This window comes from Styela clava, chromosome 6, assembly GCF_964204865.1.
Source record: "Styela clava chromosome 6, kaStyClav1.hap1.2, whole genome shotgun sequence".
NCBI classification, from domain to species: domain Eukaryota; kingdom Metazoa; phylum Chordata; class Ascidiacea; order Stolidobranchia; family Styelidae; genus Styela; species Styela clava.
In genome coordinates, this window is record NC_135255.1 from 9457911 (window position 1) to 9474257 (window position 16347).

General features: G+C 36.1%; 1 protein-coding gene and 1 long non-coding RNA gene across 2 annotated transcripts; one reads left to right on the plus strand and one right to left on the minus strand.

Annotated features, from left to right (window-relative positions):
* Positions 1-290: 290 nt before the first annotated feature.
* Positions 291-4017, minus strand: LOC144424472 (uncharacterized). Its single transcript, XR_013476727.1, has 4 exons — positions 3156-4017; positions 2268-2459; positions 1341-1499; positions 291-322 (listed from the first exon to the last, which is right to left on the minus strand). It is a non-coding gene; the product is annotated as an uncharacterized LOC144424472 (long non-coding RNA).
* A 4600-nt stretch (positions 4018-8617) lies between these two features.
* On the plus strand, positions 8618-16229 carry LOC120331690 (uncharacterized). The gene has a single exon (XM_039398815.2). The coding sequence runs from the start codon at positions 8738-8740 to the stop codon at positions 12785-12787; it is 4050 nt and encodes a 1349-aa protein (XP_039254749.2). The 5' UTR covers positions 8618-8737; the 3' UTR covers positions 12788-16229.
* Positions 16230-16347: the final 118 nt, after the last annotated feature.

Below are 16347 nucleotides of genomic sequence, written 5' to 3' on the forward strand. Positions count from 1 at the left end.
ACGGTCGGGCCAACGTAGGCGATACGTTGTAACACAATCGTGAAATATGGCCGGTCCAACGTGGGCGATACGTTGTAACACAATCGTGACATATGGCCGGGCCTACGTAGGTGACACGTTGTAATACAATCGTGGCACATGGCCGGGCCAAGTTAGGCGATGTGTTGTACAGACAGGGTATGGATCTATACTACATAGAAATTTCCCACTAATCTAACATTATTTATATAATAAAAAACAAAAGATAACAAAATGTCTTTATTTCACAAATATGTATACATGTAATAAAATTAATCAGAGTTTGTTGCCAGATCATCCAGAGCTGAAAAATATAAAAATTCTGTGTTAAATTGCAGTATTAGCAAATTACAGCACCAGAGTTCAAAGCCTAGTCTAAATGACTGCATCCCAACAAATTTTCAGAGTAGGAATCTTAAGCCAAGTTTCTGCAGTCGCAAATGTGTGAGTGAAGCTTACATTGACAAGACAATAATAATTGAGAAATACAGAAATTCTTGATTCCGCAAGGGGGGGCGTAGACATTGTTTTGAGGGGAATATTTGTTGGAGGGAATAATGATGATTTGAGATTTTATCTGACTAAAATGTCTTCAAATATTCCTTGTTGAAATTCATCTATCTTATTAGAAACATCATGCACCATGATTAGTCTATTTGTTTAATTGATTTACAATAAATTTATTTGTAACTTCATCATTTGCTGTTGTGCTAGGGGGGGTACTGTAAGGGAGTGATGATACAAATAAGTTTGAAAACCACTGTTCGCCATTATGCACCAAACTCTGGCAACATTGGATTGGCAATTTGGCACTTGACTCTAACCATAATCAGCTTGGCGATATCTCCTTAATAAATATTTTTCTATACTGTTCACTTTTGTATACAAAATCTACATTCAATTTCTTTACTGTTCACAGTTGTTTACAAAATCATTATTCAATTTGACAATCATAATGATAAAAATGAATGGTGTGGCAACTGGCAAGTACATTTTGTTTACTACCAAACTTATCTAAATTTTCTCGCCTGTTTTTATTTTATTATATCTCTGTTGTTGTTGTGTGTGTGTAACTTAATTTAATTCATGAACACGATAGGCATCTTTTTGGCAAAACCTTATATTCTTTACGCTTCAATCTTAATTAAGGTTTTGTTTTCACTCCAGATTGTCAGATTCTATTTAATCAATTTTTGTTCATTTCCCTTATGAATTATCTTAAGCTGATTTAGAGTCAAAATGATCTTATACTTATAAAATAGAAGAGGGCAGAGCAGAGAAAGATGGTGGTACAATATGATAAACATATTACATACCGGTACCTTTAATAGCAGAAACTAAGGGCGTCCCACTCACTCCTTCGTATCCACCGCATCCTGCACAGTTGAAAGACCGGGCGAGTAAATTTGTTATAACTGAGCTCATGATTGTCCAATCCAGTCTTTCTTGGAGCAACCTCCGAGACTTGACAAATATCTTATCTGGAATGAGTAAATAAGCACAATTATAAGAATACATCTAATAAGGTTTCCATCCGTTGCAAAAGCTCTATGTTAATTATCGCGAGTATCTACTCTAAAATATACACATATGCGTTTTGTCCACATCCCATTTGTATAAAAGTGAACAATTTTAATATTGCAATCGGATCGTATTTAGACCTTTAAATAATCTTCCTTGAACACGATATGAAAATATGGGGCATATTGTATTTCATACATAAATTTGAAGCGCTTCATGCAGTCAAAAACAAAACGACAAAAAATAAAAGGCACTCAATAAGATGAGACCCAGCAAAGGTATTTTCACCTATTTTACTTTCATATTCTGTTTAGCTTTCGAATTAATTATGGAGTAATCTGCAATATTTTAACATTGTACTAAAACTAAACAAATATTCTGAATCTCAGAGATTTTTACATCGTGGTCTTCATACGATGGCATGTGTTACCGGTCAGCGAACTCTTTTAAATTAATTTTGCTTGCCCGCTGGCCGCAGGGGTAAAAAGGTTGGGAACTACTGAACTAAACAGTTAAGTACAACCACGTTACACCAACGCCCCGCCAACTTACAGTCGATTTTCAGCAGAATGATTAAATAGAATAAATTGATTTTTAATGTTTTCTCGTTGTGGGGTCGCAAGTATCTGCAGTCTGTGATTTTACAAAAATTGGGGTCGCGGAAAAAAAAGTTTGGGAACCACCGCCGTAAAGTGTATTTAATCAGCCTATAAAAGTATTCAACTTACGAGCCATTTTTTCATCCTTGAATGTATTCTGGATCAAAATGTAATCAGACAATGAATTTCATCAATTCCTGTATGTCCGAGTCCACACTATAATCAGTGGAAAGTTGCAGATGCCGTAGCTTGTAGCATAAGAGTTTCTACCGCCTGTCCCAACAATTTTTTCATGGACTGGATTGGAGCATGGCTTGATCTCTGAAAATCAAGTTAGTATTACACAATATATAGTACATGATTGTCTTTCAGATGATAAACGTGAACGAATGGCCTATACTAATTACCAGAATATAAATTTTTCATTAATATTAATTACCGTATTTTCCGGCGAATAAGACGAGGCCTGTTTTTAAGCCTGAAAAAATAGGTTTTCGCATACAACCGGCCGATAAGTCGGGGTAGTGAAATCGCATCAACGTCGGGAATCTCAAGTTACCATGCAATGCCTTTCGAGCGGTCGCCGCGTTTGCGCATTGGTTAAAATAGCCTATAATGACTTTTTTTTGTAGCGTAATATTCAGTCCATATATGATAATGCAAATATGATAATCACAGCATTGAAATTTCAGATTCACAGCACAAGAATGTCGATTTATTTAAACTAACCTGATGAGGACGTGGGGGATGCTATCGCCGAAGGTATTTTATTGTCCGGATTCAATAATAAGGCGACAAAAAAATGAAAATGATCATACTCGCCTAATAAGACGACCCCCCCCCCAAAAATCAGGCCAAAAATTTGGGTCTAGAAAAGCGACTTATTCGCCGGAAAATACGGTATTAACCACATGATGTTGTACTAGGTAATTATTCAACCGATATATCTAGCTATTGTGCAATATTTTATGGCACAGATATGCAAGGAGCAACTATCAAACTATAAAACAAAAACACCTGTTTTGGGCATTGTCCGCATTGAAACATTGAGATGCTTGAAATGACACAGTATATGATTGCGTGAAAGAGGGAATTGAAGCAGGTGAATTTTCCAGTCCATTGTCATAGGGCCTATTATAAAAATGGTATATATCATTAAACTTACAATGGTAATATTGACACTTGACAGAATATCTAATCGGTAATAATTATTTAGAATAACCGGAAAAAAATGGATATTACACAAAATATGTCCAAATATTTGTAAAGGATGTGTCGTACAATACTTCATGTTTTTAGAGTCGCTTGGCATTGCACAGTTGCATGCACATTTGGCAGTCATTGTACAGAGATGGGCTTCCCCCCAATCGCCCGAATCTTTTTTGCTAGCGGTCTACTTTCCAATTCACTTTAAAATATAATAACATTTAATTAAGGTTGGTTGGGTAAGCTTACATAGCATACATACTGAAAATAAATCATATTAATATATATGATTACCCAATATAATTCTATTGAATTTTAAAACAAAATAGATATTATTCAAAAATCAGTAATTTTTTCTCAACAAAGCTGAAAATATGAACTAGAGCAGGGTTGGGCAAAGTTCTCGGACCACGTGCAAAAATTTTGCGCACCTAGACTGGCGGGCCATGTCGCATTTCGCATGTGTGGCGTAAAAAGTTATACTTTAGAAACAAAATTTTATTTAAAGTGTTACAAAAACAAAAAGGGAAAACAATAATCCTTGAGCTATTTTTTACCCAAAAACATCAAATTTTAGTTTCAGTTTGATTGTGGCAATAGTTAAAACATATTTTAGATTTCAGCCAATTGAGATCTGTATTTAGATTTGTTGAAATTCATCAGACAGAAGGTTCACAAATGTACAACTATTCAGATTACTGGATTAAGTCGTTCAATGGGTTGGATTTGGGCTGCGGAAATATTTGCACTTAGACAAATAAAGTAAATATAAAAAATCATACCGGTATCCAGGGATGAAGGACCAATACCGGTATCGGTACTCGATTACGAATACTGGTAAATAAGAGATGGCAACCTCAGAAAGTTTAACAAAAAAATGCCAAAAGCCAAAGTACCGGTACGGTACCTCATCTCGTTCTGTCGTTACCGGTACCTACGGTGTCCAGGGATGAATATGTAACTTTTACCGGTATGTACCATAGTCCATAGGTACCGGTACTCGATAACGAATACTGGTAAATGAGAGATGGCAACCTAAGAAAGTTTAACAAAAAAATGCCAAAAGACCAAGTACGGTACAGTACCGGACCTCATCTCGTTCTGTCGTTACGGTACCGGTACCGGTACGGTACCTACGGTGTCCACTGTCCAGGGATAAATATGTAACTTTTACCGGTATGGTACGGTACCCCTATCACGTCACCCTTATGAACCGTGACCTGACAACGCACTTAGGGTACCGGTACCATGAGATTAACTTACACGGTTACAACTAGGCTATCTCTACTTTCGCCATTCTAGTATGAAAGCATTAAAAGTTCAATGTCACTGTCCCATACACGGCAAAAACCTCGTAACAGGCTATCGATTACGAGTACCGCCAAAATGAATGGCGACCTCATGTGCTATATTCGAATCGCGCGCCCATTTCTTCGCATAATGGCGTGTTTCGTTGAAGGCCAATCATGGCCTTACCATGGTAAATGGTTGTAAAACCGCGTACAACGGTTGCCGGCGGATTATAACGTTGGCCCAACGTAGTTGTGCTATCTTAAAAACCAAAACATGGAAACGAAAAAATTTTGTATTCAAAATATATTAATTCGATTCTAAAATCTCAGTACAAAAATTCCGTTTGGCATTGTAATTTATATGACACAAAAAAGACTTGCGTTGTTTGCGATTTGAAGTAATCAATCAATCAATTTTATTTGGTCTCTCTGATAGAAACAAAACACAAAACAACAACAAACGGACAAACAAAATACAGAGGACCTGGAGGACGGGCATAACTTAATATTTAAAATATCGGTCGGAGACCGAAGACTTATCGATCGGAACTGTGGTTTCGATTCATTACTCTATAGTGACACCGCGTGTCCAATAACTAATTAATTAATAACTCGCTAATTACACGAAGTTTCATCCAAAATAATAGGCTTCTGGTCCGAGATATGATGAATGCACATGCAAAATTTGGAGCAGACTCAACCACGCCTCCGTGAGATATCGCGTGCATCTAACAGACAGACAAACGAACAAATACCTATCAACATACTTACCGATCTAAAGATCGATAAGTAACAAGAGAGCTATGCTCAAGTATATGGGCACGTTTAAAGTAAATGAAAGTAATAGCCTTCTAAAGAAAATTTATATCTTTAAGCACTGAAAATTTCAGAGCAATTGGTCCAGTAATTAAAGACCGATTAGTTATTACCGTATCATTCTGCCATTGCAGCATAGCATAGGAACCATCGCTCATCTGTTCATCGTTGGCTCGAGTACCGTACCGGTACCGGTGGTGTACGATACGTACGTACTGCATAGACCAAGGATGCCCAACCCGCGGCCCGCCCGACTGTTTTTGGCGGCCCACCCCATAAAGTTGTAAGCAGACTTTTGATGTATTTACTATGTTCCATCAGGTTCCATATCAATATATAGGTTAAGTATGTTTCGTGGTTTTGGTGTGATTATTGATGTCATCTATCTGCATTCAAATGCCGGTTCTTATTATTACGTATGTGCCAAGTCTTGCTCCCTGGTTGACATCGACCGACGTCAGTTTTATTTTCTATTTTTCGCAGAACTGAGCGTTCTGTTCGGCGAACTCGAAAGATATTGTGCGATCATTGAGGACGAACGCTGAGCGGAATTATAGGAATGAATTTGGAGCCTAAATTTGCAAATTAATTTCATTCTGATTGTTTTCTTACGTGTCTGCTTTGATCCTCTTTTTCGCCAACGTAAAATAAAAAGTCAACAATATCTTTGATACTTGTCCCGGGACTCGTTCTCTTATGTTTTTTTTTATCATATGTTTGGGTTAAATTAAATTTCGGAAATGTCGTCACTGCGTATCCGTCAATAATTCTAATGAAATTGACATTGCAGCATATTGGTCACGAATCAGTAGCCTATATATAGGGTATTTGTCCAGAAATCTTCGTAATATTACTTTATTAAATATTTGTATGGGTGTCAAGTTTTACGAAACGGCCAACTTAAACTTGATATTCTCGCGACATTTGCCCACATTATGCTCATTTAAACATTGAGACAGTATCATAGCTACTGAAAATGAATGAATAAAAACACTATATGATGCAAAGATAACACTCAATTCAACGTGATTTGTGTGCTCTCGTGTGGTCATCAAAGAACCACAATTGTCATGTCCACGCCTCGTGTTACCAGATATTCGAATAGTAAACTGCTATTCTAATATTCGACTTGATATTCGAATAATTTGCCATCCCCACTCAGTAACCAGAAAGCAATTATTAAATTGATTGATTTGATGTTAATAAAATTGCTTTTTATTTATTATCTAAATCACCTACACCGAAATCAGGGCTTAGCTGGTATTAATGATTGGTATAAAGTTGAACATTTGCGGCCCGCAACGAATTTCGTAACTTGAGATCGCCCGCAAAACGAAAAAGGTTGGGCAGGCCTGGCATAGACTCACCAACGACATACCGTATAAGTAACAATTACTATATGTCATTTGACTCACTGACTGACTGACCGCCGGCAAGGATTTCAGAGGGGTTGGCAATCTAGTACCGGTACGGTACGGTACCGTATAACTCAGCCCAGTCTGATTGTTTTGACTCCTTCATTCCTGTTTAACTGTTTCAGTGTTTGTAGGTAACAGGTTTTTGCGTTTGTTCCTGCAGCTACGGTATCAGATTCAAGGTTTTTTCCGTTTTTATCAGTTTGTACAGTTATACAACAAACTGACAAACCCAGCAACCCAAATTGCAGAATTGTGACTCGGTTTACTTACATCTTCCCAAATTCAGGAATTCCTTAATTCAGAAGTTACTATAATTTTATAACCCCTGAACCCTGTTTGCCTGTACCGGTGAACTATCATACCGGTATCAAGATTATGTTTATTATTATGTTTAACGTTACATGAAGCTGTGCAGTGTCATGAGTGTATTTTATGTTGTGTTGTCTCCCTGTCTCTATTTATAGATGTTGTTTCGTCTTACAAACGCCTTTGAACAAACAGTTTTGTATGGTATACTTCATCCTTACCCCTGTTACAGTGTTACCACACCCACCCACTGTCTTTGCACAACTCTCTGTACTGCTGTATAAAGTACCAGACCATATTATATTATACTGTTATATGTATTTGACATATTGTATTTTATGCTTATCATAAGGCAGTAAGGGGTGTATGCCGCACATTCGTGTGTTTTAGGTCAGGATGGTATTGTGCGATCTTCAGTATTGATAATTACTAATTCCCTGAATTCTTTTATATTGATTCTACGAGACGAATAAACATACATAGCCTACATACATATATCTGTATATACAGACATAGGCCAGCTAGACTGTACCGGTACTGCATTACTGCATTAGGAGCTTCTGGCTACAGGGCTATGCTACTCATTCCAATATTAAATCTACTGGTATTTATAATTGTTTACTCCGAAGTTAGTGTTTATAGACTATAGCATTCAATCGGTAGTACTACTTACTGAATACAGCGCGAAACACCGCAAACTGGCAAAGAGCGCAAAACAGAGGGAAACAGCGCAAAACAGTGGGGAAACAGCGCGAAAGATCGCAAAACAGACGGAAACAGTGTGAAGCAGAAAAAAATTTTGCAATGAGTTCGGGGCACCTTGTTTTGAGTTGGAGTACCACGGCAGCAAATTAAAAACACAAACCAACGTATGTAGCCAGTAATGCTGTAATGGCAAGTCTGCCCCTGCTGGTGACACATTTTGGGTACCATAATTTAGAACATTTTCCATATGGATATGGTTGGCTTTAGGGTTAGGGTTAGGTAAAAAAGGGACCTCCAGAAGTATGTGCACCAAGATGGCGCACAACCTGAAAATAGTATGTGTGTGTGTGTGTGTAGCAGATTCAGGTTGTGCGACATATTGCTGCACATACTTCTGGAGCACCAAAAAGGTAGATAAAATTTCGCATGATGACCTATAATCCGGTACATAACCTTGTAAATATAACGGGAATAGTGCCATAAAACCATGGCGAGAGGCGCCGTGGTTCTTTCGTGGCAGGAGGTGGTAATGACTGCGTCTCCCGTTTTGCGTTTTTTCCCTCTGTTTTGCGCTGGTTTCCTTCTGTTTCGCGCTGTTTTCCTCTGTTTTGCGCTGTTTCGCGCTATTTTGCGCTGTTTCGCGCTGTAATCAGTAAGTAGTAAGACCCGCGTTCAATTACTGAATTATTTTGTCATGAATTGTTGTGCCATTGTTATCTAACTTAGCATTTGATTTTATAATATGCAGCACTGCAGCAGTCACAAACTTGTTTTTTTATAGACTAGATATTATATCAAAGTAGTTTGTTCATTATATGGTCATGAATGCATATGCATCACAATAACATAATTAGAGATGGCAACCATTGAGCTTACACCGGAGTTGATATTCGAGCGAAGAGATGATGTAACTACGCCAGGCTCTGAATTATGGAATTCGACTGGTACCACCCCTCGTGCAAAAGCTAAGCCCAGAAACCAGGGTCGTGGTTATCACTCGCTTGGTTCTGCTACTCTTCCAACTCGTGGAAGAAAGGGTGGTAAAAATGGTTCAGAATACGGTGTTATGATCAGTATTAAGGATATAAAGGGCCATCCTTTTGTAGTTTTAGAAGACAAGGATAAACAAAAACACATGGTTCAAGCTCCTGATGGGGAAACTCATAATCCTGCTCTATTGTCTCCCGCGAGACTCAATGGATACACACCAGATGCTGAATATGATGATTCACTACTGAGTTCATCTTCTTATCCAACTTCTTCTGTTACAAGCGGTTTAAAGCGAGAATCTACCCCTTCCCCAGTACCACGAAATTTTTCAAAGGGTCCCGGCCGACATTTTGGCAGATCAAAAATACCTGCTAGTGCAAGTAATCGTTCACGGAGTCTTTCACCTGGAAAAGCTGCACTGGAGCGAAGAGCTAACAGAACGAGAAGTGTTTCACCACCTCGTAGAGAGCGAACATCAATTAGTAATGAAAGATTAAGACCTGTCACAAGTCTTATTGGATATTTTGAATCTGGATCTCCGACTCCCGACCCATCTACTATGGCTAAGCCAGCCAAAGTTAATCTGGTTGGGTCCTCTCGTATTCGAGATGCCGCTAAAAAAGTAAATGCAGAAAGAATGACTTCACCTACAAGCACAGCATCATCGAGTATTAGTTCTATTGTCGATGTCTCAGCTAGATCACAGAAAACAAATTTGACAGTGACAACAGTGGATAGTCCAACCAAAGTTGGTAATAAGAAACCAGAGGGAAGGTATTTTGCTATTACGTCACCAGGTCCTGTGACACCTAAATCATCATTTACGCTTCCACGAAAAACGAGTGGACCTCCTGCCAAACAACCTGAATATTTAACGCTGCAAGCTCGGAAAGCGGTGTTTGAAAATAAATCTGATGGGAGAGCACCAACACCCAAAGCCCTTAATGAAGCAAAAGTCATTGCCAAACCCCAGGAAATGAAGCAACAAACACCGAAGAAGCCTATTTCACCGAAACATGAAGCAAATAGGAACCAGCAAGAAGACAAGGAAGTTGTTGAAGAAAGTCCTATTGTTCCAACTCATGTCAGTAAAGCTAAATTTGTAGGACCAAGCCAAATGCTACTCAATAAAACAAGGCGCAGAAGGAAGGCAAAAAAATTGTCAACTGCTCATAGTGAAAGTGAGTATAGCGAATCTGAATTTTCTGATGCGGAATCACTCAAACTTGGAGAAGATGCATTTAAAGATGATGATGACGAGGAGGATCAAGATGATAACAAAATTGATAGCGAAGTTTCAGAGTTAACACTTGTTTTAAATAAATTGCCAGATGATGAGGAATATATAAAACAACTCGGCCATAGAAAAACCCCTAGTATCAGGTTTGAAAAAATAATCAGTGAAGATGTCACTAAAAAAGAAGAACAGATGATGTCTCCTTCTGAACTTGAAAAGCACCGTCACTTAGTACATGACTTGCAAGATGAACTTCGACTGTCGAAAAAGCAAATTCGAGAATTAGAAGAAGAAGTCCGTGAACTAAGCGATAAGCTTATTGTTGTTCAACAGGATCTGGATGTCAGAAACTCTGAAAATGGATTGTTACAAAAAGAAGTGAATTTGCTGAAAAAAGATTTAGAAGAAGCATTGTCATCTGATGAAGAAGAAAAGCAATCTGTCATGAGCCTTGAACGAATGCTAAAAGCTGCTCGAAGAGAGAAATCTACCTTGGAAGATACAATTACTCTATTGGAATCGCAAAAAACAACCCTCAAGTCCCAACTTCAAGATGCTCGGCGTGAAAGAGAAGATGGAGAAGTGCAAATGAGGTCGTTACGACTAGAAATTGAGAGAGAGAAAGGAAAAATGAGAGAGCATGAAAGAGATGTTGAAAGTGTTAAAAAGGAACTGGCAAGATCAAAACGACAAACTGATGCCCAAATTCATGACATGGAACATCAGTTATCAAAAGCTGAAAAGAAGTCTCACGATCTTCAAATCGAAAACTCATCACTTGAAAAACAGTTGTACGATTTGAAACACGAAAAAATGGCGAGCATGAATGAAGATAAACATGTAAATGAAGCAATGACGCAGTTAGAAGAGTCAAAGTTAAAAGCATTGCAAGAACTTGAAGCTGCTCATGCAGAAGTAGATGCAAAAGCTAGAGCGTTACGGGAAGCCGATCGCAAAAACAATAAACTGCAAGAGGAATTGAGACGCATGGATCAGGAGATGGAAGAAGAATTGAAAGAAAGAGAGACAACTTTGGAAGATGCTCGTCAAATCGAGCAAAAATATCGTGGTCTTATGGCACAATCGCAAGTTTCTAATCGTGATATTGAAATGATGAAAAAAGAATTGGACGAGGCAGTAACGAAGGCAAAAGATGCAGAACGAAAGATAGATGATTTGCAAAATAGTCTCGATGAGAAAGAAGCTCTTCTATCTTCTGCTGAAAAGAAAAATAAATCTCTAAATAAGCAGATAGATGAAAATTCTTTTGCAAGAACGCAACTAAGTCAAGACCTTCACAATTTGAACAAAGAGAATCAAAAGCTAAGAGAGGATATAGCGGATCTTAAAAAACGACTCAAAAGAACAGAAATTGAATCGATGGCAAGCAAAGACGCTTTGGAGGATCTCAGAAAAGATTTACGACAAGCGACAGATGATGCAGATAAAGAACGCTATAAGGTATCAGAGATCGATCATGATGCTCAAGATATGAAGGAGGATTTTGATCGTGTCAAGTCTGATAGGGACCAAAAAGATCAAGCTTTGAAAAATGCTAGAGAAGCTATCGCCAAAATTGAATCTCAAATGAAGGAATATGAAGAGACTCGATCCAAAACTCAAAAAGAGAAACTTCTCATTGAGACTGATAGAGACGAAGCCAAGAAAGAAATGGTTAGACTTCAGAGTGAAGTTGAATCTCACAGCGAAGAAATAGACAATGCAAATCAGTTAATAAAAGATCTGCAAGAAAGATTGGCTACTGATAGAAAATTCTCTCAAGGGGATATGGACAAAATAGATGAACTTCAAAAAGAAATTCAAAAACTTCAAGAAGCACTCGACGAGAAAACGCAACAAGTGTTTGCCGCAGAAGAAACGATTTACAGACAGAAAGAAGTGATTGAAGAGATGAGTTCCATTCAGCAATCTGCGGAAAAATCAGCGCTTTCAGAAATGGAAAAATTTATGGCAGAAACGGAGAAACAATTTAAAGACATTAATAAACAACTTGAACAGAAAGTCGACGAAATTAAAAAGCTTGAAAAAGAGAAAAAGGACCTGGAAGAAGATTTAGAAGAACTTGAACAACAACATCCCCATCTTGAGGATGATAGGGAGAAAGAGGAAGCTCTTGTTAATTTGAGTCAAAAATTGCAAGAAGAGGAGGAGGATAAAAAACATATTCTCTCTAAATATCATCTGGCACAAGATAAAGTTGGCAACCTTCAAAATGAACTTGAGATTGAAAAAAGTCGAGTACAAATTTTATTGGAAGACAAAACAAAACATAAGGAAGAGACTGACCATCTGCAATTAACAATTGAAGAACTTGAAGACAAATTAGAACAAGAAGCAAAAGAACTTTCTAATATCACTTCCCATCACCTGAAAACTGAAATGAAATTACGGGACGTTCTTGAGCAAGCAGAAGATGAAACAGACAAAGCCATTAGAGAGAAAGAAATTCTGTCCATGCGAACGGAGGAACTGGAAAAACAGGTGGAAGAAGCGGAATTGACGGCACAAAGAGCAGAAGATAGCAAACGGGAAACAGAGCATGAATTACAGCAACAATTAGAAGCAAATTATAAGTTGCAACAGACTCTAGCTGCCCTGGGAATAGGCCATTCGCCAAGTGGGTCAGATGGAAAAGGTAGTTTACTAACTTCGATCTGATAGTTTATCATGTATTGTTTGAAATTACTAAAATTTGTTTACACTATTTTGGGTTAAAAATGCGAGATTCTGAAGACAAAAGGGCGAGTACTGGAGAATTTTTTTTTATCTAATAATATTGAAAAAAAGTGATTTTTAGATAACATGCGCTCCCACATGAAACAGAAAGGATAAAATTTGACACCCACCCTTTGACCGCAGTATACATCAAAGAGTAACAAATTCTAGAAGATGAAAATAATTATACTTTACGAGAGATTATGAATAAAAAAGTACCCTTTCCTTTTTGTTGAAAATAATTTTTCAGGTTTCGCCCTTTTAGGCTGAAGCTCTCAGATTCTAAAACTATTCGAATGGATTTTTAGCTTCATCGATAATTGAAAAAATTATACTCAAATACTGGTAATATATTAGACTGCATGGATTTTTTTAATTATATAATTCTTTATCTTAAAACACATCAAGTTTTTATAATTTCAAATGATTTCCCATCTCGGTGCTTTTTATTTTCAATACTTGCCACTAACAATACCTTTATGTGAATATTCAACCAAAACATATATTAACACGAATATATCAGTTACCTCAATGTACTATGTCAATGCGAGCAAGTGCCGAAAGAAAATATTAGATATCATTTCTGCTATTTGAACCTAAAAGTAAATTGTTACATCATAATTCTGCTTTTGAAAATTATGCTGCACATTAGTTGTCTGAATGCTGATTTACTTGAATCTACCATTGTGATGTTTATATATTACGAGTTACGACAGTCATTTTTGTTTCTTTTGGGTGGGTCGTTAGAAATCCTATAATTTTTTGAAATCAGTTTACATGTTTGGTAATTGAGTGGTGAAGTTTTTATTATAGTTCCACCTACTTTATTTTGTTTGTATAACAAAAATATGTTTGTATTTTTTGGAAACAGTGTTGGCAGTCAAAGTCAATATTCAGTCATATATGTGATAAAGTACATTGCTCAGAAATTGCTAGAAAGCGGAATATTCTCATTTCCACCCAAAATTGTGACTACATCATGAATTCAAATAATCTTGTAATTTTATCTATTTAAGCATGAAACTCCTCTGATCAATTTTTATCGTTTTATGCAGTAGCTTTACAGCAATTGGGCCAAAATATTTGGCAATTCTTTTCTTTTTTATTTCATATAACTTACACAATTTAATCATGCTGTATTGATTTTGTATATCTAAAATTCACTTATTTTATTTTCATCATTGTTTATCATATGCGCACACACTCCCTCCATTTTTTTTTTCATTTTTTATCATGTGCCGTGCCATATCAGTTTTTATTCATTTTGTGTATCTTATTATCTATCGGTACTAAGGATATTTTAGATAATTTCATCAGCCATAGTAGTATAAATGGTGCATAGTAATTCAATTTTTGTTGTAATTGAGACAAGGTCCTATAGGATGTACAGTAAATCGAGAAGAACTTGATACACAAAGTATAAAATTTCTTGAAAGTGTGTGATAATTTCACTTCCCAATGGCTATTATTTATGTAATTGAACCCCTAGTTAATACTGAGCAATACAAGCCCGTTATTTATGAAATAGTTTTCCATTTTTATAAATATATATTAGCCTGTGTTCTTTCAAAGTAAACTACTTTGCTTTGTGATGTATGGTAATCGAAATTTTTTGCAATTACATTTCAAGCTCTTCTTTACTGTCACTATCCTTTTACGGCCTTATGTGGCATTGTATTTTTATGTTGTGATTTCACAGTATTCCGTCTCTTTCATTCAACTAAGGTGTATTATTTGTGGTTTTGGTACGCTGGCTTCTATATTGTGTTATGGCTGTTTTCAATCGAAAATTTTTCTTTAGATCTGGAATGACAACGCATGAAACGTTAATAAACAATATAATATAGTTTATGAATGGATCATGCTTTGTTAATCTTGACCATTAAATTGGAAAATTTCCAGTTGTGATGTGATGAATCTACCCATTGTGCCTTGTAATTTATCATAATTGACAAGCAAATGCTGTACTTTTGTAAAAAAAAAATATTACAATTTTATTCTTGCACTGAAGCTTTTTTGTATTAAGAATTTTCATGTATCCTGACTATGTTCTGTAATTTTTGTTTTTGTGAAAAATATTAGGATTTTAATTTATCCCTACAACAAGAATTTTCATGCCTACGCTTCCAGATTTATGCTCAAATGGTATAGAGATCAATACCTTCTTTGATATTATTGAGTTTTTATAGTATTATTTATGCTATGTTGTATAAAAATCGACCTATCCAATCAGTGACCAATCAATCAAAATTCATATAAATTTTGTATCATATTTTTTATATTTTCCTCATATATTAAACAACTCTAACCCTGACCTAACATTTTTTATTCTTTGGAAATTTAAAATGTTCGTTTTTTAAAATAAAAATTTACTATTAGGCCCTATATGATTTTGACAGAATAGGACTAGGGCGGTGGCCTAGTGGCTAAAGCATTATACTTAACTATAAAGACATGGTAGAGTAAAATTCCAGGTTCAAATCCCATGTCACCCAGGGTGCAATAAATTGGGTAAGCAGATGCTGAATCGGAAATAATTCGTCTCCTCCAAAATAAAGCAGCTGCTTCTGCAGAGCCTTGTTCAGGGCAAAATGCATTTGATTACTCCATGCCATAATATATTGTAGCAATCCTGTTAGAACTATACATCTTTAAATGGGGTTATTTTCCATGTGCCCCTCTTGTTATATTAAGCTATTTTATTTGAATCTGCATTGTGCTATGTTTCACCTCCATATTTTTACTAGTTTATGAAGTTTATTTTCGGTACAAGTTATCTCTAATGTTTTTAAATGATTCCAAACTGTCTCCCTTAAAAAATACTGCCAATTTTTATTGTTTTGGTTACAGGTGTTGTATGATCATGAAAATCTTATTTGACCATGGCAGAGGTTCCCAAACTTTTCGAATATATTTACACTTTGCGATACATAATCATGATGAATTGAAAATAAAATTGACTTTGTTAACAATGAATTAGACAATGTTTCATAATATAGACATATTTCATTTATGCTATATGATCGTTCTCGTGCACATTGGCGAATTTTAACCTAATTTATTAATGTTCGATTTCAATTGTGAAACTTCCATTTCAATGTTGATTTCAATTGATTTGTTATTTTCAAGTTAAGTTCTGAACGTAGGCGGATGAGGAGTATTTTTTTTTTGAATAGAACATTATTTTGTGACGTACGGTTTGGGAACCACTGGACTTATCATCAACTGACTGGAATCCATGCTTTTATTGTAATGAAATATTTTTTGATTTTATTTCGTTTGTATATTATCTACTCACGAGGCTGCTATTGTCTGATCTTATATTATCATTCACAAACTGCTAATCTTGAATTTTATATTTTTTGAAATTTGTTTTACTAACAGATATTTAATACTAAACAATGAAATTGTCCGCAACACTGAATTGTGAATTCAATGGAATAATTTGACAGTGGGAAGTATTCAAATGTGGAACTCATCTCAGTATTTCAATATAATTCAAG